The following is a 23,653-nucleotide window of genomic DNA, read 5'->3' as shown; positions in this document are numbered from 1 at the left end:
AGTACCAGTTTTCTTTGAAGTCTTTGCTTGTATATTTTTAATCGTTTATTAATCTTATCAAGAAAATCTTCTTCAAGATTAAATTTATCGGTAATTGTGGGAATTTTTCTTTAGAAAAATTCGGGAGTTTAAATATTGGATGTTTCTCCAGATTAGTACTAATTGTAGTTTTTGAAGGAGCTACTTGTTTATTAGTATCTTTTACTAATTGGTTTGATACTACATGTAATAACTGGTTTGTATAATTACTTTGCTGAATCAATTTGTTAATGTCCTTAATATTGGTTCCTTCTCTTTTAAAAGGGGTTGCAGTAATTATTTCTTTTCCTCCGGAATAAAGATGTCTTCTAATGGTGGAATAGTTGATTTGACTATCCCTTTGGCCTTTGTGTGCCATTTGTTGACTAACATGGACAAAGGTTCCTTTTTGGTTTGGAATTTGCCTCGTTAATTCAAACCATTTGAAGAATTTTATATTACTCTTACACCTAGTTATGTCACTAATCCAATTAGCTTTAAAATCTATTCTAGCTTCAAAGCTATAGGTATCCATGTACCAATCTAATTTCTTTTTGTTCCTTGGACTTTTCATTTCTTTGTCTAAGGCTAAAAGATCTGGTTTAATTTTGAAATGATATTTCTTTTTCAAAGAATCTTTTATAAAATAATAGATCTCGTTTTTGAAAATAGAATTGCCATTTGAAAGCATGGTAACGTCTTAATCTTTTAAAAAAGAACGGAGGGTTTTCATAGACTTTTTCTTTTCGTAAAAGATTTGTATTTTGGGGATACTATCCTATGGTACGTCTACTATCTCTGTTATGTTTTATCCTGCTTGTTCTTGTGTTGTAATTAGTAAGAGCTTACTGTTTATCTTTCTTAATCCTTATTAACTTGTTTCTCTAATGTCCTAATGTGTCTACCCTTTCTTCTATGTGGTCTTGGGGACGGGAACACCTAACCTTGGCTAATGCACTCCAGCCTCTCGAGCGACAACGGTACATTCGTGCATGCTAACGTCTTAGCCGAAAATTAATCGGCGACCTCACACTAAGATTCAAAAGGGTTTAACGGTGTTGGACTTTAGAAAATAAAGTTACTAAGCTCTAAGGAAGATGAACGATGATTCGACTTCTTAACAGTATAAGAACATGACTGGATTATAACAGGATTTCGACTGAACCCTAGGATAGTATGAGAACTTAGCCACTCATACTTGGCTCTGATACCATTTTAAGGATCTTTTTACGGCTAAAATAATAAGTAAAATAATTGCGGAATTTAAAGGAAAGTACTTACAAAAGTTGAAAACTTTTTATTCAAACATTGAAAGCATACATGGAAGATTTACAGAGAGGGAAGGGAGAAGGCTATTTCGAAGTCGGGGGTGAATTTCAAATGCCTATCTAGTTACAACTTGAGAGTCTTACACCTCCCTATTACAGGACCTAAAAAAAAAGGCTTTCAGTAGCTCCCTTAGAATCGTCGCCTTTTGAAGCGCCTATGAGGAGTGAAAGCCACTTGACTCTAAGGAAAGGAGCTCCGCCCCTACTTCAATTAAAGCTCGCCCCCCCCCCCCCCCCTCTTTTTTCCCTCTAAAGCCCCTCGCTCCACTCATTTTTGAACTTCTAATCAGACCAGGGCCTTGTAGGAGGATGACAATTTTGGATAGGATATATAGTAGTTCAAAGGGAGTTAGGTATAGGCCTTGCTTCTCTTGATCCCCACCCACCTCCCGTAGAGGCGGGTCAATATCAATATCTATCTTTAGAGGTTGCTTTTAGCTTTATCTTTTCAGAGACAGGTTCTCTTGGATGATTACAAATGGACGACTATCTTTAAAGATGCCTTCTGCTTTTGCTTTTGAAAAGTTGGACGGCTGCTTTTGTAAAAGTTTGTCGGCCACTTCTCTTTTTGTAAAGTTGGACGACTACTTTTGTAAAGATTGTCGGCCATTTGCTTTTACCTCTTTCTTTTTGAAAGGGCAAATTTTCTTCAGCCTAATTCTTGGTAATGGAGATATGCTTGGGTCATTCCTTGTGGGTCCATCTTGTCGCCATTATCTTATGCCATGAAGATCGTATCCGATAGTTCTTGGACATCGCCGGGTCCGTATCATCAATATTACTTAAATCTTCTGAGCTTCTTTTTTAATTCCGCCTTGGATTCGGTTGATCTTGTTCTTCTTCTTTGGATGGCTTTGGATTCTTGATTTTTAAATTCTTAGATTAGGTGTTCATCCTTTGATTTTAATGGTTTTGACTAAATACTTAATCCTAGTTATTTAATTTGTGTCAAAAAGACGATGATGATATAAATCCTTTTTCTTATGTATCGACATAACTTAATATGATCGGTAAAGTGAAAATCTCTTGTTCTTTTTGGAACCTTTCGTAATGAATTTGGAAACTTTTGGGCATTGTTAGCTCATTGCCCCCAAACCTTACCCACCGGTTGCCAGAACCACCTAGGGATTATTGATTTGGACATTTGTTCGCTATATTTTACGAACCGTACGGGAAATGGGTCGAACATACAAAAAGTTGTACCATGCCCATTCATAATCATAGTAGTTATATGTTTGTGGCCTATGTTGTTTTGACAATACGATTGGAGTATGTAGGTGATCAACTTTCCAATCAAAAGGGCTGATAATCTTGTTTATGGTGACCTTGGAGTATGAAATACCATCTTGGCCGTACTTGTTATTCAAAGTATGTTCAATTGTTATTGATCCTGTATCTGTCAGGATGAATTCACAATATCTCCTAGTCTTGATAGGGTCGTTGGTTTCAATGTAGTCAAAATTAGTATAGCAAGGTTTGAGTAAATCCTCAACCTTTCAGTTTTCATAATGTTTGTCCAATGCTAACACAGGGAGCATTGCTTTGTTAATGATCTTGAACTCTTCGAGCTTGCCTATTTTTCTTCCTTCTTCGAGGGAGTGTTGGGATCAATCGCCCGAGCAAAGACTCAGGGTCTTCATTTCGTAACAATCACTGATTTGTATTTTTCCTTTACCTGTTGTTGAGCTGGGAGACGGTTGTATCCTTTAAAATGGTATCAGAGCCAAGTATGAGTGGCTAAGTTCTCATACTATCTTAGGGTTGTCGAAATCTCGTTATAATCTAATATGTTCTTATATCGTTAAGAAGTCGACGACTTTGTTCATCTTCCTTAGAGCTTAGTAACCTTATTTTCTAAAGTCCAACACTGTTATATAATTAAAGTATGGTGATGCCTCCAATTAAAAACTATTTTCAACTATTGCTTGCTGATTCAAGTTTTCCTGTAGAGTCATCAGCCAAAGATCCATCACAAACAAGAAGCCAATGAATGCAAACGTGACAGCACCATTTAGTCCAATTCTTGTTTAGTGATTTTTCATCTGTTCTATGGAAGATAAGATTTTCTAAAAAACAATATAGTACTTTAATTCAAGAAATGCAATCATGAATAAAAATATTATTTTACGGACTCAAGGGTGTGGCCTAACTGTGAATAAACAAAAGGGTTAAATTCCAGTGAAAAAGCAAAAGAAATGGGTGATTTATTTCATCTGACTAAACTATGATGTGTAAATTGTAAATTTACTTGGAAACCATGTTGGTCAGAGGGAATATGCAAACTCCAAGTGAAATAGTAGAGATGTGCCCCAGCAAGACAACATAAAAAATTCTATGAGTATTTTCCAGTGAGAGACAAATTGTTTTCATGTATCTCATTTCGTAACAAATAACAAGACGTCAAATTAGGTCCTAATTATCGTAACTAACTTCCTGCAAAAATTATTCTCAGGTGTTTGGCAACTGAAACGCAATCTTAATTGCTTACTAACTGTAAATTTAAAACGTCCACTCCTTAAAAATATCTAGATTACGGTCATAGAAAAAGGTCATTTGAGGAAAAAAAAAAAAAAGGGCATTGAGTACTTCTAAAGCCAATATATTTTTTGTTTGACAAAAATTGCTTAGAAGGAAAGTTCTATCAAAACATAAAAAATCACGTATTTGGGTACCCTCTTGTGTGGACATGATCTAATGTCGTTATCAGCCAAAAACAAAAAACTCCCTAATGCATATTCATTAACTGAAGTTTATTTGCTCTAGGTCTATGGGGCGTCTATAAAGCAGAAGTTTAATAGTGTGAATAAGTTAAAATCCCCCTAAAGTATCATTTTGCGAGTTTTATATGTTGGATGTTCGCATTATCCCCTAGACTATAGCTCCCTTAAGATTATCCCTCCCCCCAACTTGCCAAGAGGCGTGTGGGAAAATGAAAAAAAGTCTTAAAAAATGAGTCCACCCGGCACAATGAGTTCATGATAATTCAGGGGTTTCTGTGAACACCCAATAATTTAGGTATGAAACTCGCAAAGTAATTGTTTAAGGGGATTTTAACCTATTCACTCAAAAAATCCACATATACTGCCACTTGAAACTATTTGAAGGAGTACTTGGAGCGTAATGTTCACACAATATGTCATATTCCTCTAGAGATATTTTAATATGTGTTCATGGTATAGTTCAGTTTTTTTTTTTTTTTGGTAAACAACTACAGTAATAATTTAGATATGAAACTCGCAAAACAGTACTAATAATCTAGTGAATTTTTAACTTATTCTCTTTTTTAAATATTATATTTTTTAAACTATAAGCAAGAAGATATTGGGACATTTTATAGAATAAATAAGAGGGAGAATTCTTGAGTGGTAGTTGGATTAACAATATCTGATTGTCTCAAATCTCAACCACCACCCTTTACGGGTAATCGAGATGGTGACCTCTTACAGAAAAAAGATAGGGAATGATTTAAATAGAGGCCCCCTGCCTTCATCTGCAATGGCCCAGGCCATTGTTAGTTCCATACAGTAATGTCATGCAATAGATGCAAAGCTCAAGCTTTCATCATTCCTTTAAAGAAAAAAATATAGGGAAAGTTACACATTTGACAGCTAGTAAAAAATAATTACAGCCGCTAGCCAAATATATAACTCAAAGAAGCTGAGCAGAAAATTCTATAGTGATTTGTGATATGTTAATTATCCCTGTGGTTAACACATAAATACTAGCTACTCTGCAGTACAAGCCATTTTTCAACCATCGGGTCCTGCAGTTATTGTCATCGTTGCATCTGTAAATAGACCTGCAGTTGCAAGTGCTGCAACATTTTTGTGAAACAGAACAAAAAGTAGAGTTAAATCAACCAATCTCATAGTGAAATTCAATACTGGAGGCTATATCCACTAATATACCAACAATATCCAAGCATTTGTAAGCCCTAAAATCAGTCAACTTATTAATTGAAAATATGATCTTAACATTAAATTTCCCTTTCAAACTTTTATGTGGCAATTTCTTCAATATACAATCACACATGCATTCAGTGGCGGAGCCACATTGAGTTAAGGTTGGTCAATTGAATCCTGTTTTGCAAAAGATTCAACTGCACATAGATGAAATTTTCTTTTGACATTAGGAAAGCTTTCAGTATAGTGGCAAAGGGTGTTCGATATCCCGTATGTTACTTCCTAATCCTACAACGCAATGGGAAAATTTTAAGGAAAAGAAAAAAACCGCAACATAATAGTTTAGCGCTTTGAGAGTCCCCTTATCTCCATTGTCTTCGCCCCTGCAACATCCTTATTGATATCAACTTCATGATATCCTGGCACAACAAGCGGTAGTGGAACTATGCAAAACTTCATATCTTGATTTTAGTCCTTTTACTCTTTTGTTTACTTTTGTTGGCTTCCCTTTGAGGAAATCTAGGAATAGTGAAACAAAAGAATTGCCAAAACTAGCTGCAGCAAGATGTTCCGCAAAAGCTCATTCAGGAATTGAAGTTTATGGATTCTTGATTCTAGATATTTGAAGTTACTTGTTATATTAGATGATTTTTTAAGACATATCAGGTTTGAACCAAAGCTACTTGGTTCTGGGAAACTTGTACCAGAACGGTACATCCGGCCTTGGATGCTCGTGTATATGAAGCAGAAATAAACAAGAAGAGATGGTTCAAATTTCAAATAGATGGAAGAAAATTGAAGAAATTAGAGACAAGCTTTGAAAAAAGAATTAATTTTATGCAGGAACCTTGGAGGCATTCCGATACTGTTCATATAGATAATTTTGAAAATAAGTGGATGTTATGTCATTAAGAACATGACCTACACCATATGCTAAAACAGACCATCTTCCCGTGCTTTGCTTCATCATCTTCTCCTCTGTTACCAGTCATAAATTCACCAAAAAATCTGCAATTATTGACCAGAAGCAGGATGTTTACTAACAATTAAATTAAACTATGGTGACGCCTCGTTTGAAAGTAATTTCCTTTGAATAAATTATAATCACTTCGCATTTCTTAAAGCGGAGTTTAAATAAAAATAACTTTGAATTTTGTAATTTTAAATTAAGGTTGTGTGTAGTCCTTTAAATCTTGTGATCTTAAATTTATGTTAGAAGTGGAAATTAAATTTACTAATTATAGAAAGATGCATATTTTTGAGACAGATCAAAAAGGAAAGTAAAACACTTAAATTTAAATAGAGGAAGTAAACGATAATGCATCTTGACAAGTATTATTTCACTTCAAGCAATATTGAACTGAAAAACAAACACTATATTTGTCAGTGAGAAACATCATTGAATTGTGTTGGACGATTCACCATTTTCCTCAGCCGCAGCGTCATAATTATCATCTTGGATTCGTGTACTCAGTATCAAAGAAGTCATTTTTATGATAAATATTTTTCATAAAAAATAATTTTTTGAAAAGTATTTGTTGGCGTTTGAGTAATGAGAGAGCATGTTTTCTGAAAATAAACTTAATGTTCATTTGAACAAGTGATATGAAAATAAAATTTATAATAAATATTGGAAGTAAATTGATTCGGTCCATAAGTGCGGGAAGTCATTTTCCCTATATTGATATATTCAATCACTAGAAATTACTTCCTCATGAAAATATTTTCTTAAAAATTGGCTTCCATTGTACTAAATAAACCTCCGATCCTCATTTAGTGATAATACTAGGAGTAGGAATAAAAAGGTACAACACACAACTCGCTATGTATTAAAGAGACAGAAATGAAGATAAGAATTGAAGCAGCCTTCACGGAGTGGTGGATAACTCACTACAACTTGTTAAGGCCTCATTTGTTTTCATTAAGATTAAGACGTCTGAATCTGAATGCACATCTGAATGATTAAGATGTTGTCTCTAGGTTTGAACACTGAATGATTAAGACTGTTTATTTTTCAATATCTGAATGTGCATAATGTATTTATTTAAACATAATAAATATACAATTCAAATTAAAAAGTAACTAAATAGTAGAAAATAAATACAAATTTAATAAAATAAAATATTATTTAATAAAAAAAATGAAACATTTATGTTCACTAGTAATGGTGGAGATGTTTTGTAGTCGTGGTGGGTGGTGAGTGGGGGTGGAGGGGTGAGTGGGTGGTGGGTGGTTGGGGTGAGGGGTGGGAGGTAGTGGGGGCAGGGTTGGTGGGGAGTGGGGGTGGGGTTGGTGGTGGGAGGTGGGGGTAGTGGGAGTGGGGTGGGTGGTGTGGGGCGGGATCGAGGTTGGTGGTGGGGTGGGGGTGGAGTGGAGAGTGCGTGGGGTTGGGGTTAGAGTTTGGTGATAAAAAAGTTTCATACAAAAATACTTCTTAACGATATTAAGACTTGGTTCAAGATCTTAATGATTAGGACCTATTCATACCCAATAAGTCAACATCTTAATCGCAAACAAACGCACTTAATGGCTTAAGGTTCGAACCATTCTTATTCGGTACCTCCAATAAGTGCAAACAAATGAGGCCTAAGATCGGACCTAACAACTCAACGATCAACTACTATTTCGCCTTAACCGTATGCATGGGAAACAAATAATGAGTCAAAATGATCCAGTAAGATCCTCGACTTACCTTTATCTTAACCCTAGAACAACCTTGAAAATTAAAGTGCATAATGATAGTATAAAGCTTAAACAAGTATAAAACAATATAAAGTAAGCAACGATATGCGATATCAAAGCAAGATACACACAAGTAAGCTCAAACTGCTAAAATGATGCTCAATAGATAAACATACAGTTGTTCTTTGGTAAATAACTGCTACAGAGAATTAGGTTCCTTAGCCTACATGTCTTACCCATCTTCGATACGTTAGTTGCCTGTCTGATTCGCCAGGCACGGGACATTAACGGTGCCTTACCTTGTAAGAAGTAATCCATGTTTGACTTGCAATTGTGATACTGATGCAATTTCTTCCGCTCAATATTGTTGAGTCATTATCTGCTACGTGGCATAATACGCCCATCTAAAAGAAGGAGTGCGGGGTTGTTATCCCAACATCTTATGTCCCACAAATAATACAATACAAATATCATAAACGTACTGTTAGATATTAGATATTCTATTTATATAAAGATGGTTATTATATTATCAAAAAAGAAGATAACTACCCTAGAGGATTGTACTGCTGTTATAAGTAAAAAGCAATTATAGAGAGGTAAAATATGACATAGAAATCGATTTTAGAAAAACTTGACTTTTATAATAAAGTGTTGTTGTAGAAAGGTCTCACTGACCGTATATATGATTGCATGGTGTGAAAGTTGTTAGTCAAATTAGAACAATATTGACCAAGAACTAGTCGATAAATCAAATATCTAACATATGAAGTGCTGCTAAAAAAACATTCTCAATATCAACACAGATAACAAACATGCTCAATAATCAATCAGCTGCTAGAAACTGCTAAGTAGACATGTTGAACATCAATAACTTTTAAAAGCATCATGGAACAATATGAATATACAAAGTTAAGGCCCTTGTGGCAAATACCAAATGCTTTAAAGTAGTTATCTAGCTCATACTCGTCTCAAACATGAAATAGGTAAGTTTAAATACATCAAACAACTCAAATATCACGCTTTTACTGAAAAGCAAGCAAAACAAGAAGCCTACGATATCCCTTACCTCCTGATCGAACTTGACTCAAAGTCGTACCTTCACTCGTGAGTTCCTTGCTCACGACTGCCAATGTAAGCAAATATGTGCCATAGGAGTCCATTATATGTATTAGACGAGATCCCGTATTTTTAGAGCGCTCCGAAGTCAGAGTCAACAAAACTCAACCCATTAGTCAACCCTCGCGTCCACGGTCAAAATTCCCAAATAAATTTCATAATCGTATTACCTATTAGCAAATGAATCTAAATCAATTATAAAAATCCAATTTTGACTTAGATGGCTATTCTAATTGCTCAATTTTCATTTTTTGAACCTAAGTTTAAAATTCCCAATTTAGACTACGAAAATTCAAGAAATAATGGTTCAAATTACTCAAAATTTATGTATAATAACAAGACTAGTGTAGGGAATTAATACCTTAAATATTAAGCTGAATCTTCCCCCTTTTGGATCCTTATTCTTATAGCAACTTGTTGAAATTTGGACTTGTGTTAATTGGTTATAGCCCGTAAGGATAGTGATGTGACCCAAGTGGTGAATTCATAAAAACCTAATATCAAATCATTTTTTTGTGCGGATTTCCATTCTAAGGCACTGGTCTTTATTTTTTGCTTTTACCATGCCTTATAGGGTTTGAAGTCAAACCCCGCCTCAAGTACCAAAAAAAAAAAATAAAAAAAAAAAAACAAGCGTATTTAAAGGACAAACAAACTTTGTCTTAAGGTAAAGTTACCAGCTTAAAGGAAAACGCTTTGAACTACCCCCTTAAGGCCAGTAGTTTACCTTACGCTCGGTAGCAAAACTCGCCTTAAGTTAAATTGTTATATTTTAATAAAAGTTACCCAATAATATTATACTTGTGCCAAAAATTAATGACCACCTCTCTATAAATTCAGGCCATCCATCCCTTTTTCCTAAATATATATATATATATATATATATATATATATATACATAAACCCTAGTATATTCTTCTATGACTTAAGGCCAACCATCCCTTTTCCTATATATATATCGAATCAATGGAGATAAACGGTGACGTCCAATCTAACCCCAACACAAGATAAGATTTTAGATTTGATAAGATTTTAGATTTGTTTACCTTCCTTACTTGGTATCTTTAAAAAATTGGAGAATTTCATCAAATATTTTGTCCACGTGCATTCAACATTCTCCATACGTGTAACGAGAATCGACTCAATATTCACCTTGAGTTTGTTCTTTAAACTCATTTTCTTCAATTCTTCTTTGTTAATACAGATAACGATGAGTTTTATGATCTCGCCACTATCCATTGCCTTATTGTTGTAGATTTATATCGAGTAATGCACAATTTCACATCATACATAGCACGATTTGTAGGCAATAAAATAGAAAAGGAACATATATTAACTAGTTTATAAGAATTTTTTGTTACTTTATTTGCTTAATTAGTTAATTTTGATTGCTCAAAATTTAAGAATTTACAATACATGTTTATGTTTCACACAGAAAGCCTCGTTCCAAATTAAAAGGACCAAAGGAAAAGATTACATATTTGTGGATTTTTATATCTTAGCACTATATTTGACGAAAGAACCAAGATTTAAAGGCAATAGAATGCACCATGCTGCATATGTTGGCAAAATGTTAATTTGAACTCTCTTGATCCTATGTGACTCCTCCCCTGCCACCAAACCTTCTTGAAAACAATTTTACATCTTTCCAACTGGTGACAAATGTAACAAATATTGATCATCTTTGATAACTAGACTAGATTGGTGTATTGAGGTCTTGGAAAGTTTTACTTGTCATTTTTTTAAATAAAATTAACAAATATTGTATGTGAAATTAAAATTAATACACACCCTTGTAATTGTCTACTTGCTTGGAAGTAATTAATTTTGTTGTAATTAGTTGAAATAAAGGATTTTATAGAATAAAGTTAAATGATATTAAAAAAGTAGGGTAGTTTCAGTTGAAATAAATATAATTTACTATTTATCCTTAAGCCAGTACAAGGTGATAAATATACATTTTATCTTAAAGTAATGAAAACTTTATCCTATCACTAATTGCTACTTTATAGCTTTTGATGTTGAGCTTTCAGTATCTTTTTGAGCTTCAATTTCCTTTTCAACTTCCTTGGTTATCAAGTTCAAAAAATTAAGAAAATTCACCAATTCTTTTTTATCCGCTCATAATTTATCATTTTCTAGGCATGCAACAAGGGTCGACTCCATTTACTTGAATTTTTTCTCCAAACCCATCTTCTTCAGTTGTCCTTTGTTGTTAGCAATCGTGGCTGCAATGAGTTTCTTGATCTCATCACTATTCATATTTTTGTTGCTGCAAACTTAGTACTGAATAATATTGCACTATTTCACACCCCCAAAGTAACAATATTTATAGGTAAAAAGGCATACAACTATTGTAAGGGCATCATATTACCTAGCTAAGATAGACTATTAGTATCTTTGTCACATATATATAACTACTTGCTAAATTTTCATACTATGTATTTTGCATCAGCTTTTCGAAATATATAACCAAAAAGAATTCATATTTAAATGCATTTAAAACTAATTATAATTATAAGATTCAAAAAAACAATCTTATAATTAGCTTAAATGCACTTAAATCTGAATTCTTTTTTGGTTATAGATTTTGAAAAGCTTATGCACAATAAATAATATGAAAATTATATATATATATATATATATACATATATATACATATATATATATATATATATATATATATATATCTGTGTGTGTGTGTGTGACAAAGATACTAATAATCTATCTTAGTTAGGTAATATAATGCTCTTACTATAGTCATATGCCCTTTTTTTACCCATAAATAGTGCTACTTTGGGGGTGTGAAATAGTGCAATATTATTCAGTGCTAAGTTTGCAAAGAACAAAAATAGGACAAAGGATGAGATCAAAAAACTCATTGCAGCTACTGTAGATTGCTAACAAATACGTGCGAACCGAAGATGGATTTGGAGAACAAATTCAAGGAAATGGCTTCGACCTTTATTCCATGTCTAGAAAATGATAAATTGTGTGCGGATAAAAAAGATTTGGTGAATTTCCTTATTTTTTTAACGTGATAACCAAGGAATTTGAAAAGGAAATTGAAGCTGAAAAAGCTACTCAAAACTCAACATTAAAAGCTACAAAATAGCCATTAGTGATAGGATAAATTTTCATTTCTTTAAGATAAAATGTATATTTATTTCCTTTTATTGGCTTAAGGATAAATACATTCTCTTTATTTCAAGTAAAATTGCCCTACCTTATTTAATGTCATTTGTCTTTGTTTATAAATTCCTTTATTTCGACTAGTAACTGCAAGAGATTGGTAACTAGTTATTCCAAGCAAGTACTTAGACAACTTGTATAAGAGTGCGTATTGATTTTAATTTCACATGCAATGTCTGTTAATCTTATGAAAAAAACACTAGTAAATTTTTTTAGGACCTAAATATGCCAATCTAGTATAGTTATTAATATTGACTAATATTTGTTGCATTGTCACCTATGGGAAAAAAACGTAATTGTTTCCCATATGTTTCTCCACGAATTTGTGAATTTCCCCCCATATGTTTCTCTATGAACTGATTAATTTGTTTTTAGGTCTACCCCTTGCCTAATTTTTAAAACGATAAATCGTAAATTTTTTACGGGGCATCCTATTTTGGTCGCATCATTTAATTGGTACCCGCTTTGTGTTTTATTTTGCACAAATATTCTACTTTGACGCACCCTATTTTGGTCTCCCCATTTAACTGGTACCCGCCTTGTGTTTTATTTTGCACAAATACCTTGGAATTCTGTTTTGGTCGTCCCATTTAACGGGCATCCATCTTGTGTTTTATTTTGCACAAGTACCCTACTTTGGGGCACTCTATTTTGATCACCACATTTAACTCATACATGTCTTGCGTTTTATTTTAACACGTATACCCTACTTTAGGTAACTTTCAGACAAAAGAACTCCTTCTCCTCCTCCTCCTCCTTGGTTGTTGTAGTAGTATTTCTCGAATTTATAGCATTTGGAATATAATGTTTTGAACAAATTTCAAAGATAAAAATGAGTTTAAAATCAAATGGGTCTTGAAAACAATGGCAAATCACCATTATTGCAAAATGAGTTTGTTAGATTGCTTGTTGTTCTGACAAATTGATGATTGGATTTGTTCTTTATGATATATGGAACTTATATTTTAAATTTGAGCTTATTTGGAGTAGATTTGAGTGTTGAATCGCGTATTGGATTGTTGAAATTCTAAGAACAAATTTTATTTTTTGGCAAAAACAAATTCAGACACACATGACTGAAATTTTAGCCAATTTTACATACACTTCAATCATGTACGACTTAAATTTAGCATTACATGAAAAATTCAGACCCACATGACTGAAATTTGAGCTCATTTTTATATGCACGCGTATATGCAAAATTTAAAAGGGTGCTGAATAAGTTTATTTGATTTGTCGTTATTTTGACAAATTGATGATTGGGGTTTGTTCTTTAGGATATATGGAACTTTCTTTTCAAATTTGAGCTTATCTGGAGTAGATATGGGTGTTGAATTGTTGAAACTCGACAAACAATTTCTTTGTTTTGGCAAAAAAATTGGGACAACACAAAATACCCCTAAAATGCAAAATAAAATACCCCTAAAATGCAAAATATTTACCTGCTCCATGCCCCCTCTAAACTAATTTTGCTTCTTGCCCGACCGTCAAAAATATACCCCCGAGTCCAAAATCCTTCCTCCGTGATACCATCGTAGTTTATTTATATATCATGATGGTATTATGGAGGACGAAAAGAATGACTGAAACAATCTTTCATGATATCATCTCAATATGTTTAAATACCACGATGGTATCATGGAGGACTTAGCAGTGTCTCATTGAAGGACTAAAGCATTCCTTCATGATACTATCACAGTATATGTATATAAAATAATGGTATCATAGAGATTTTGTTTTAGAAAAATGTGTCTTTGAATAAATGAACATGATACCATCTCAACATATTTATGTACCATGTTGATATCATAATTTTGGAGGCATTTCGAGTAAATAGTTTTGGGGGTATGAAAGTAAGAGGGGTATGAGCGGGTAATTATTTTATTTTCAGGTGACATCGACATTCTTTCCCCAAAAATTTTAGACACACATGACCAGAATTTTAGCTAATTTTTACATGCACTTCAATCATGTACGACTGAAGTTCAGGCATACATGAAAAATTTAGACACTTAATTTCAGGAGAAACCGTCTGATGCTTGGACTTGTAAAGGCCACACTTCAGACTCGGATGTCTGAAGTTTCCAAACTCAGACGCAACTGTCTGGTGTTGTGCACGAAGCGGCTAAATTTGCAAAAGAATTTCAACCTCAAGCAAAATTTATGAATGGCGTTCCGCCACGATTAACCCCTCTTTGTGGCCCTGTTGCCAACTTGGTAACTAGATATTGTGTACTTTTGTTATGACAGAAATTCTGTAATAAAAAAATAATTACTATCATTTCAACTTAAAACTGAAAATAATAATTCGTATGATCGGATGAGAATTATTTCGTTGCACACTGTTAAAGGAGTAAAGAGAGAGAATTTCAAAATTCTCTAATTTTTGTTTGAACTCTACGGAGGACACCTGAGCTCAAAAGGTCTCTTCACTTCATTGTTTATACTCTTTGAGCGTTAAATTTGATGTATATTCTATATTGAAACTTGTTAGGTGTTTGTCCTAATTTTTTTAATCATATTTGGATTTGTTTTAGAGAAGGACAAAACACTTAAAATAATTGATTTTTTACTTTTAAAAATATAAATATTCTATATTTAGCTAATTCTATTTCGGAGGAAAAAAAGTTAGACTTATATAAATTGTGTATCCTTCCTTCTCAGTTTTCACTTTGAACATCCACAATATAATTCTGTTAAGAATTAAACGAGCGATGCAGCAAAACCGATTAGGATGCACCAATACAAGAACAATAATGCGAGAAAGCAATAAACGTAATGAACACAAGATTTACGTGGAAACCCAAGACGGAAAAAATCACGGGGCGCGAAGCGCAGAGAAATTAAATCAACTATAAGGTGAGGAGTACAAAACGATCTCAACAGGGTGTCGAAGCACAACGAGATCAAAGGAAACGAAAGATTACAATCTCTCAATGAAAACTCTCTCTAACCTAAGTGTGAAATATAGTCTTGTGTGTAGTCTTGATAGTTGTTCTCTTTTTCTTGATGTTCTGGCCGAAAATCTCCTTTAAATAGGGGTTGAAGACGTTCAAAATCCCAGTTGGAATGGGACAAGCCAGTCGAATCCCAGTTGGAATGGGACAATTATCGAATCCCAGTTGGAATGGTACAATTTCGATAAACCCTTTTGGGACATATTCTAACAATCTCCACCTTGGACCAAACTACATCAACATCAACACCGTCACCTCATAAAGCCCCGAAGGGCAATTTAAGCATGAAGAACACCAACTAAGTCTAAGCAATGCTTAAACTTAGTAATAGCAAGCGGCTTGGTTAACATATCTGCGGGATTCTCTGACGTGTGAACTTTCTTTACCACAATCTCCCCTGCAGCAATAGTATCTCTGATAAAGTGGTATTTAACGCTAATATGCTTGGTCTTCGAGCGATGAGAATCGGCCTTGGTAAGATGAATAGCACTCTGGCTATCAGAAAATACAACGGTAGTACCCTGTTGAACACCAAGATCAATAAGAAGACCTCGCAACCATATAAGTTCTTTAACACCTTCAGTTGTAGCGATATATTCAGCTTCGGTAGTAGAAAGGGCTGCAATAGAATGTAATTGTGCTTTCCAAGAGATAGCACCAGAGCACAGTGAAAAAATGTAACCATAAATAGACCTCCTACGATCGAGATCACCACCATAATCAGAATCAACGAACCCAACAACATCATAAGACGATGCCTTGGCTCTATTAAATACCAAACCAATATCAACGGACCCTTTCACATAACGACGAATCAACTTCACGGCATTCCAATAGGATTATGCATGTATCGGCTCACCATGCTTACCGCAAAAGCTAAATCAGGTCTAGTGCAAACCATAGCATACATAAGGCTACCAACAACACTAGCATACGGGATAGTAGACATCCTCTCAATGTCCTCCTCAGACTTAGGACAAGAAGCAAAGCAGATGAGCTTGAAATGAGTTAAACGGAGTAGAAACAGGTTTACAATCAAACATATTAAACCTATCGAGGACTTTCTCAAAATACTTCCTTTGAGACAGGTAAAGCTTCCCAGCTTTTCGATCCCTGTGAATCTCCATACCTAGAATCTTCTTAGCTACACCAAGGTCCTTCATCTCAAACTCAGAATTAAGTTGAGATTTTAACTTGTTGATCAAAGACTTGTCTTTAGTATAACAACAAGTAAACGAAGGAACCACCAGAAAACTGTCGAAAATACTCACAATTATCATACTTACTACGTGTGTTGTCTTGCCCAATCATAAAGGAATCAAACCTTTTGTACCACTGTCTTGGAGCTTGTTTAAGGCCATAAAGAGATCTTTTCAATCGACAACAAATTGCCCCTTGCCAGGAACAACAAAACCCTCGGGTTGCTTCATATAAATTTCTTCTTCTAACTCTCCATGAAGAAATACAGTTTTAACATCAAGTTGCTCCAACTCCAAGTCAAAAAGAGCAACAATAGCAAGTAACACTCTAATGGAGGTATGACGAACAACAGGAGAGAAAACTTCATTAAAGTCAATACCTTCCTTTTGGTGGCAACCACGAACCACTAAGCGAGCTTTCCATCTTGCTTGTAGTTTTAATCGGGAATACCATCTTGTAGTCACAGACTCTGTTTTATTTTTGTGATCAATAAGCATAGCCACAACCAATTTGTTAGGACAAGAAATATCGAGCGGTTCTGGAATTTCGTGCAACCGCTAAGCGTAAGCCCATCATCATATCTCTTTATAACTCGTCTCAATCTATCACGAGCAATAACATGATCATCCCCCACCTGTGGCTCGACGGGACGTGTGGTACTAGTACTTGGCTCAACAATAGGAGCCTCCTCGCGATCCTGAGGAACTGTAGAAGAAATAGAGCCAACTTCGTGAGCTTCATGGCTCACTTTTACCTCCATCTTCTTACTGGCAACTTTCATATCATCATTGCCCGTGGAGGAAATAACAGACTCTTTCCCAGAAGATAAGATAACAACCTCATTAAAAGTTACATCCCGACTCTGAATAATTTTCTTGGAGCTAGGACACCACAAACGATATCCTTTAGACTCATAAGCATAACCAAGAAACATGCACTTAACAACCCTGGGGACTAGCTTCCCATCGTTAACATGAGCAAAAACAGTGCATCCAAAAACTCTAAGAATAGAGTAGTCAACAGGATTACCCAACCAAACTTCTTCGGGAATTTTAAAGTCAATAGATGAATGTGGAGACAAATTGACGAGGTAACAAGCCGTAGAAAAGGCTTCGGTCCAGAAATCACGGCGGTGCCATAAACCAGCATTTGATAGCATACAACGGGCTCTCTCAAGTAATATTCTATTTATACGTTCTGCAACTCCGTTCTGCTGGGGCTTATGAACGAGAGTCTTATGTCTAGCAATACCATAAATAGCGCAGAACTCATTACTACATAACTCCAAACCATTATCAGTCCTGAGCTTCTTAATTTTTCGGCCAGTCTGGTTCTCAACAAGGGCTTTGAATTTCTTAAAATAGGGAAATGCTTCACTTTTCTATCTTAGGAAATAACCCTAGACCTTACGAGAAAAATCATCAATGAAAGTCAACATGTAGCGTTTTCCTCCAAGAGAAGGAACTTTGGAGGGACTCCATAAATCTGAATAAATATAATCAAGAATGCCCTGTGTACGGTGTTTTGCTATGGATAAACTAACTCTCTTCTGTTTTCCAAAAATGCAATGATCAAAAAAGTCAAGTTTACCCGTACCAGTTTTACCAAGAAGACCTCTTTTGCTCAGAATGGTCATACCTTTCTCACCCATATGGCTGAACATTTACATCCAAGAGATTCAAGAGTACCCAGAGAAATAAGGTTTCATTTCAAATCGAACATGATAATCAAGGTCCCGATAACAACGGGTCCTAATTTTTACAGTACCAATCCCAACAACATTGCATGGGGCATCATTCCCCATTAGGACAACACCACAAGCTTTCTCATAAGTTGAAAACCAGTCCTTATAAAGACACACGTGATATGTACATCCAGAATCAAAAACCCATTTAGAAGAATTTTTCGAGCACCTACCATCAAAACATCAACTAATCACTTTCAACAACTCCTACTTCAGCGGTTTTCGGCAGCATTTTGTTATTTTCTTCTCTCTCGAGTTTATTCTTCAATTTATGACAATCACCAACTGCGTGGTTTGTCTTCTTGCAGTATTTGTAGAATTTATCATTGTTGAATTTATGGCCTCTAGACTTAGACCTAAAATTCTTTCTATTACTCCCTCTATAATGGGATCTTCCTCTAACAAACAAACCTTGTCCTTTGTCTTCAGAACGCACTTCAAAATCAAATTTTTCTTTGGACAACAAATTAGATTTGACATCCTCATAACTCAGTGTTTCATTACCACCATATAGCATGATTTCTTTAAAGTGCTTATACGTAGAGGGTAGGGAGACCACCAATAATATTGCTTTATCCTCATCTTCGACCTTAACGTCTAAATTTTCTAGGTCAAGAATAACAGAGTTGAACTCATCAAGATGATTTTGAATGGGGGTACCTTCAGCCATAGAGAATGTGTATAACCGTTCCTTCAGACGAATTTTATTTGCGAGACTTTTCGTCATGTAGAGTGACTCTAACTTCAACCAGAGCCCTGCAGCAGTAGTCTCATGAATAACCTCGCGAAGAACCGTCTTAGATAGACATAGTTGGATATTTGAAAGTGTCTTTTCATCCAGTTCCTCCCATTGATCATCTCTCATAGACTCGGGTGTCCTGGATTTTCCAAGAAGAGCCTTCTTTAATCCGTTCTGGGTGAGAACGGCTTGCATCTGAACTTTCCAGATACTGAAGCTTATTTTGCCGTCGAACTTCTCGATATGAAACTTAGTTACGGTAGACATCCTGGATCTTGAACGCTCTGATACCACTTGTTAAGAATTAAACGAGCGATGCAGCGGAACCGATTAGGATGCACCAACACAAGAACAATAATGCAAGAAAGCAATAAATGTAATGAACACAAGATTTACGTGGAAACCCAAGACGAGAAAAATCACGGGGCGTGAAGCGCAGAGAAATTAAATCAACTATAAGGTAAAGAGTACAAAACGATTTCAACGGGGGGTCGAACACAACGAGATCAAAGGAAACGAAAGATTACAATCTCTCAATGAAAACTCTCTAACCTAAGTGGAATATAGTCTGTGCGTAGTCATGATAGTTGTTCTCTTTTTTTTGATGTTCTGGCCAAAAATCTCCTTTAAATAGGGGTTGAAGACATTCAAAATCCCAATTGAAATGAGACAAGCTAGTCGAATCCCAGTTGGAATGAAACAATTATCGAATCTCGGTTGGAATGGTACAATTTCGATAAACCATTTTGGGACATATTCTAACAAATTCTTTAGGACTGGGGAGTCACGTTTGGGCGGAGAATTTGGGAGAACACCATTATGATTTTGCACTTGTATAAATTTCTATAAAAGTAAATTTTGTGAGGTTCGTAAATTCTCCACCTGCATCGATGTAAGTGAATTGACCAAGCTAATTTAAACTAGTGTCTCTTTTATATATTTTCATTTTATTATTATCTCACTTGTTATCGTTGAAGCCTTGAAGGTTTGTGTTGTTAGCTTGCGAAAGACATCTGATTATTCAATTCTCACTAAATTTAACCTTAATATGTAAATACTTAAAACTGTTGATAACTTTTAATGTCTTCCCCTCAAAGTAGTGGAATTACTCTACGAAATCTTACCAAGTTTTAAAGTAGTTAGAAAGGAAAAATATAACAAACTTAAAATGGACATATCTATATGACAAAAAATAATTGCTCTCCTAATATCACTCCTGAGAAAATATTAGTGAATATCAATAAAAGGACAAACAAGACACAGGTAAAGCAAGAATACAAGGATCATCCTTTTAACTAACTGATAGTTTTAATTATTATGACAGAAATAAGCTAGAATCATATGAAGAAATTTGAAGTTAAAGACCAAAGGAGGACTACTCCAATAATAGCTTCTAATCCAAACCATCTCTTTCCAATATGACAACCTGCAGATTTAGCACTTGCTGCACCAGCAGGGGCACCTGTGGGACTAGATCCAACTGCAAAAAAATTGGAAGACAAATAAAGAAAAGAGTTGAACCTTTATACATTGACATTATAAAAGATTTTATACATTATTAAGTCGCATAAATGATAATTACAGATAATGTCCAAAAAAAAAAAGGTGAAATTAGTACGCTAGAAATAAGGCAAGTTACTTGCAAATTGCAATAACAATACATTGATAGTATAAAAATTTTACACCATCAGTATGTATAAGTGAAATCCATAAGAGAAAAGAAGAAAAAAATATCAAATCCCCTGAATCACCAATTTTTCTTCGAGTAGGTGAATTTTAACTTGGAGAAATTTCTTAAAATATGTGAAAGAACATAGCAGTATAAATTACCAGAAGGCATGGGGCCATTTGCACGTGGACTGCCAGCAATGCTGCTTGAACCATGGCCTATTTGATAGAATACTTGAGCATCGGGTGAATTTGGAGGCAAGTGGAGAAGAGCTGCATATCATTACAATTTACCAAACATCAACAAAGTTAGTTTGTCAAGGATTAACTTGTTCATTTGACAGAAACAAAAATTAAAGAGATTTTTTTTCTTAAAATAGTAGTAATATTTGGATATTCAGTAGCTACAAAGATATCAATCAACACACCAAAGGTTATGGTGGAGTAATAAGTACTCCTCCATCTTACGGTTTCTGCCCCCAAGACAATATCACTCAGTTCTGCGTTAACCCAACAACCTGCAGATTGACGTTTTTGGCGGGGGAGCGCTTTGCCCCTCCCAAAGTGGGACATTCCACTTTGGGCGTGAAACCAAATTAATCACATGTCAATCTTCCCAGTCGTAAAGTAACTTACGATCAGAACACCGGATGGAATTTTTTTTTTTTTAAAAAAAAAAAGATATCAGTCAACACATTGTCCTCCGAGGGTTAACACCCCATAGATCATAGCCCAATACGTATTGAGAGAGACTTCAACCGGAATTAGGTGGCCTAAAGCGGATTTTTTTTTTTTAAAAAAAAAAAAGATATCAGTCAACACATTGTCCTCCGAGGGTTAACACCCCATAGATCGTATACAGGAGCGGCTCAACGGAATTGGTGGCCTAAAGCGGACCTTACGCAAAGGCCGTAAATTTAATTAATAAAATTTTATATATGTTTATTTGATTTCTTTTCTTTTGTTTCGTAATATGGTGTATGAACCATCTTGTACATATCTTGACCATATTCGACCGCCTACTAATTCTCACCGTATCTAGTAGCTTTATTTACCAAGCTTTCGGTAATATCTTACAAGAAACATCGATTAGATAATATTGGTATAAGTTCTCTTCATCTAACGGTCTCTATTATTTGTATTACTAAGTTGATGTTAAAATAGTTTCATACATTTGAAATAGGTCAAGTCTATTTTGAATTGAAAAATTATTTAATCCACTATTTATATAAGATATAATTAACTATTAAAAATATTACGAAAGACTTTGTTTTTAAATATCAATATCGTCATCGAATTACTCTTTATACATATCGCTTATTTATTATGAAATTTAAGTATTTATTTCACTTAGTTGAGACAGAGTTTCAGCCTGCCTTCCACCAAACATAAAAAATCTTAGAGCTGCCCTAACATATCCCGGTGAAGAGTTTCATCTTTGATTTCGACAGAGGGCTTTCCTCTTATCTCTCAAATTATAGGCATTGAAGCGATCGAGAGAAAGCAAAAAAACTATTGTGCACACGCCCGGCCATCCTGCAATTGCAACCCCCCCCTCCCCCCCCCCCCCCCCCCCCCCACCAAAAAAAAAAAAAAAATCTCCCTTTTACTAATATAATAGAAGGTAAAGTTAAAACAAGAATGAAATTACGAGCAAAAAGCAGGGTGCCTCTCTTATAAGAAAATATGATGGTACTACACTTGATAATGTCATAATGAGAATTTGTGTAAAACTGAAAAATACAAGTATTGTACTTACCAGGGCATTCAGAAATGTTAGCAGGGGCTTGACAAACAGAGGGCAGGGTTAAAGCAAGTGTAACATTGAGCTGTAGTCCCAAATCAGGATCATTTCTATCCTTAATTAGCAAACAAAGGCACTTCTTGTTAGCTTTCAAGACTTGTTTCAATCCAGTGCAGCAATCTGGTGTCGGAGCTGGTGCATTACCTCCAACATAGGGCAAACATGTTGCTAAACCAATCAATGATTGTGTACACTCTTGTTTGTCCTTTTCTGTGTCTGAATTTCCAAATACACATAACATGAAGAACAACACCAATATGAATTGATATTTTGTGTTGCAAGAAGCCATATTGAAATGTTGCTAGAGGGAACTGAGGTGTCTTGAACCCTGTTTTGCCTTTTGGTAGTAGGTATCTATTATGAGAAGATAGTGAGAGTAAAAAGATATATAGACATTCCTTAGGCTCTTCAAATGAACTTATATATAATCACTATTGTCACTAGTCATTGAACCACTTCTAGAATGTAGTTTTCCCTCGTCCCAATTCATGTGATAGAGTTTGCAGACGGAAATAGTTAATAAATCAATGAAGCTCTTTCTCGCTGGGCCTAAAATAAGCCCAAAAATATCTGCAGTTATAGATCATCTCTCAGCCGTAAAAGATAAAATTTAAAGTTAAATTATACAAAAAAAATGTATCATTTTTTTGGAACAAACTAAAGAATAAAGTGTATCACATAAATTGGGATAGGGAGTAATATTCAATTAACTTCCTCTTGTCACAGACAACAAAAAGAGGCAGGTGTTTGGCTGGAAAGTTAAGGAAATATTACTCAATGCTTTGTAGTGGTTGAAAAGTGTTCACACAACCTTTTCAAACATTTTCTCTCTCTTTTTTTTTTTTTTTTTTTTTTTTTTGTTTTGTCTCTAAGAATTGCTGGCTTTGGCATGGAAGATTCCAAGGAGTCAAGGACCACTAAGTGAAGAACTGAAAATGAATCAAGAAACAAGAAGCTAATTTTTTCTAATAACTGTGGGTCCGGATTAGTTTGAAATAAGATTTTAACTAATTTTAAACGCAGATTTCATATATTTTTCGACCAACACAAGTATGGAGTAATTTTGTCCAACAAAACTTGGACAGATGAGAAGAAATTACTTAATATTTTTATTAATATCTTTATTTTCACTGAAATTTAAACCTAAAATTTTATCATTTTCAACTCATCTTATTGACATTACTCACTTTGCAATAAGAAGCTAATTTCTTTTAAATTCTTAATTGAGGATGGGAATGCAGGTGGATATACAGAGTGGGCCACTTTACCAACCCACTATAGGATGTGAACCAATGAAACCTGG

General features: G+C 34.7%; 1 protein-coding gene across 1 annotated transcript; it reads right to left on the bottom strand.

The window, feature by feature from the left end:
• Window positions 1-20,088: 20,088 nt before the first annotated feature.
• On the bottom strand, window positions 20,089-22,744 carry LOC132062540 (non-specific lipid transfer protein GPI-anchored 14-like). Its single transcript, XM_059455090.1, has 3 exons — window positions 22,306-22,744; window positions 20,709-20,819; window positions 20,089-20,358 (listed from the first exon to the last, which is right to left on the bottom strand). The coding sequence occupies exons 1-3, from the start codon at window positions 22,637-22,639 to the stop codon at window positions 20,216-20,218; spliced, it is 588 nt and encodes a 195-aa protein (XP_059311073.1). The 5' UTR covers window positions 22,640-22,744; the 3' UTR covers window positions 20,089-20,215.
• Window positions 22,745-23,653: the final 909 nt, after the last annotated feature.

This window comes from Lycium ferocissimum, chromosome 7 (genome assembly GCF_029784015.1).
Source record: "Lycium ferocissimum isolate CSIRO_LF1 chromosome 7, AGI_CSIRO_Lferr_CH_V1, whole genome shotgun sequence".
In the NCBI taxonomy this organism is placed as follows: domain Eukaryota; kingdom Viridiplantae; phylum Streptophyta; class Magnoliopsida; order Solanales; family Solanaceae; genus Lycium; species Lycium ferocissimum.
The sequence above is the reverse complement of the archived record's forward strand: the minus strand, read 5'-3'. Positions and strand labels throughout refer to the sequence as shown.

Coding starts and splice junctions, on each gene's coding strand:
- LOC132062540 (XM_059455090.1), bottom strand. CDS start 22,639: ATGGCTTCTTGCAACACAAAATATCAATTCATATTGGTGTTGTTCTTC. Junction 20,820..22,305: donor TAACATTTCTGAATGCCCTG/GTAAGTACAATA, acceptor AATGATATGCAG/CTCTTCTCCACTTGCCTCCA. Junction 20,359..20,708: donor AAATGGCCCCATGCCTTCTG/GTAATTTATACT, acceptor ATTTTTTTGCAG/TTGGATCTAGTCCCACAGGT.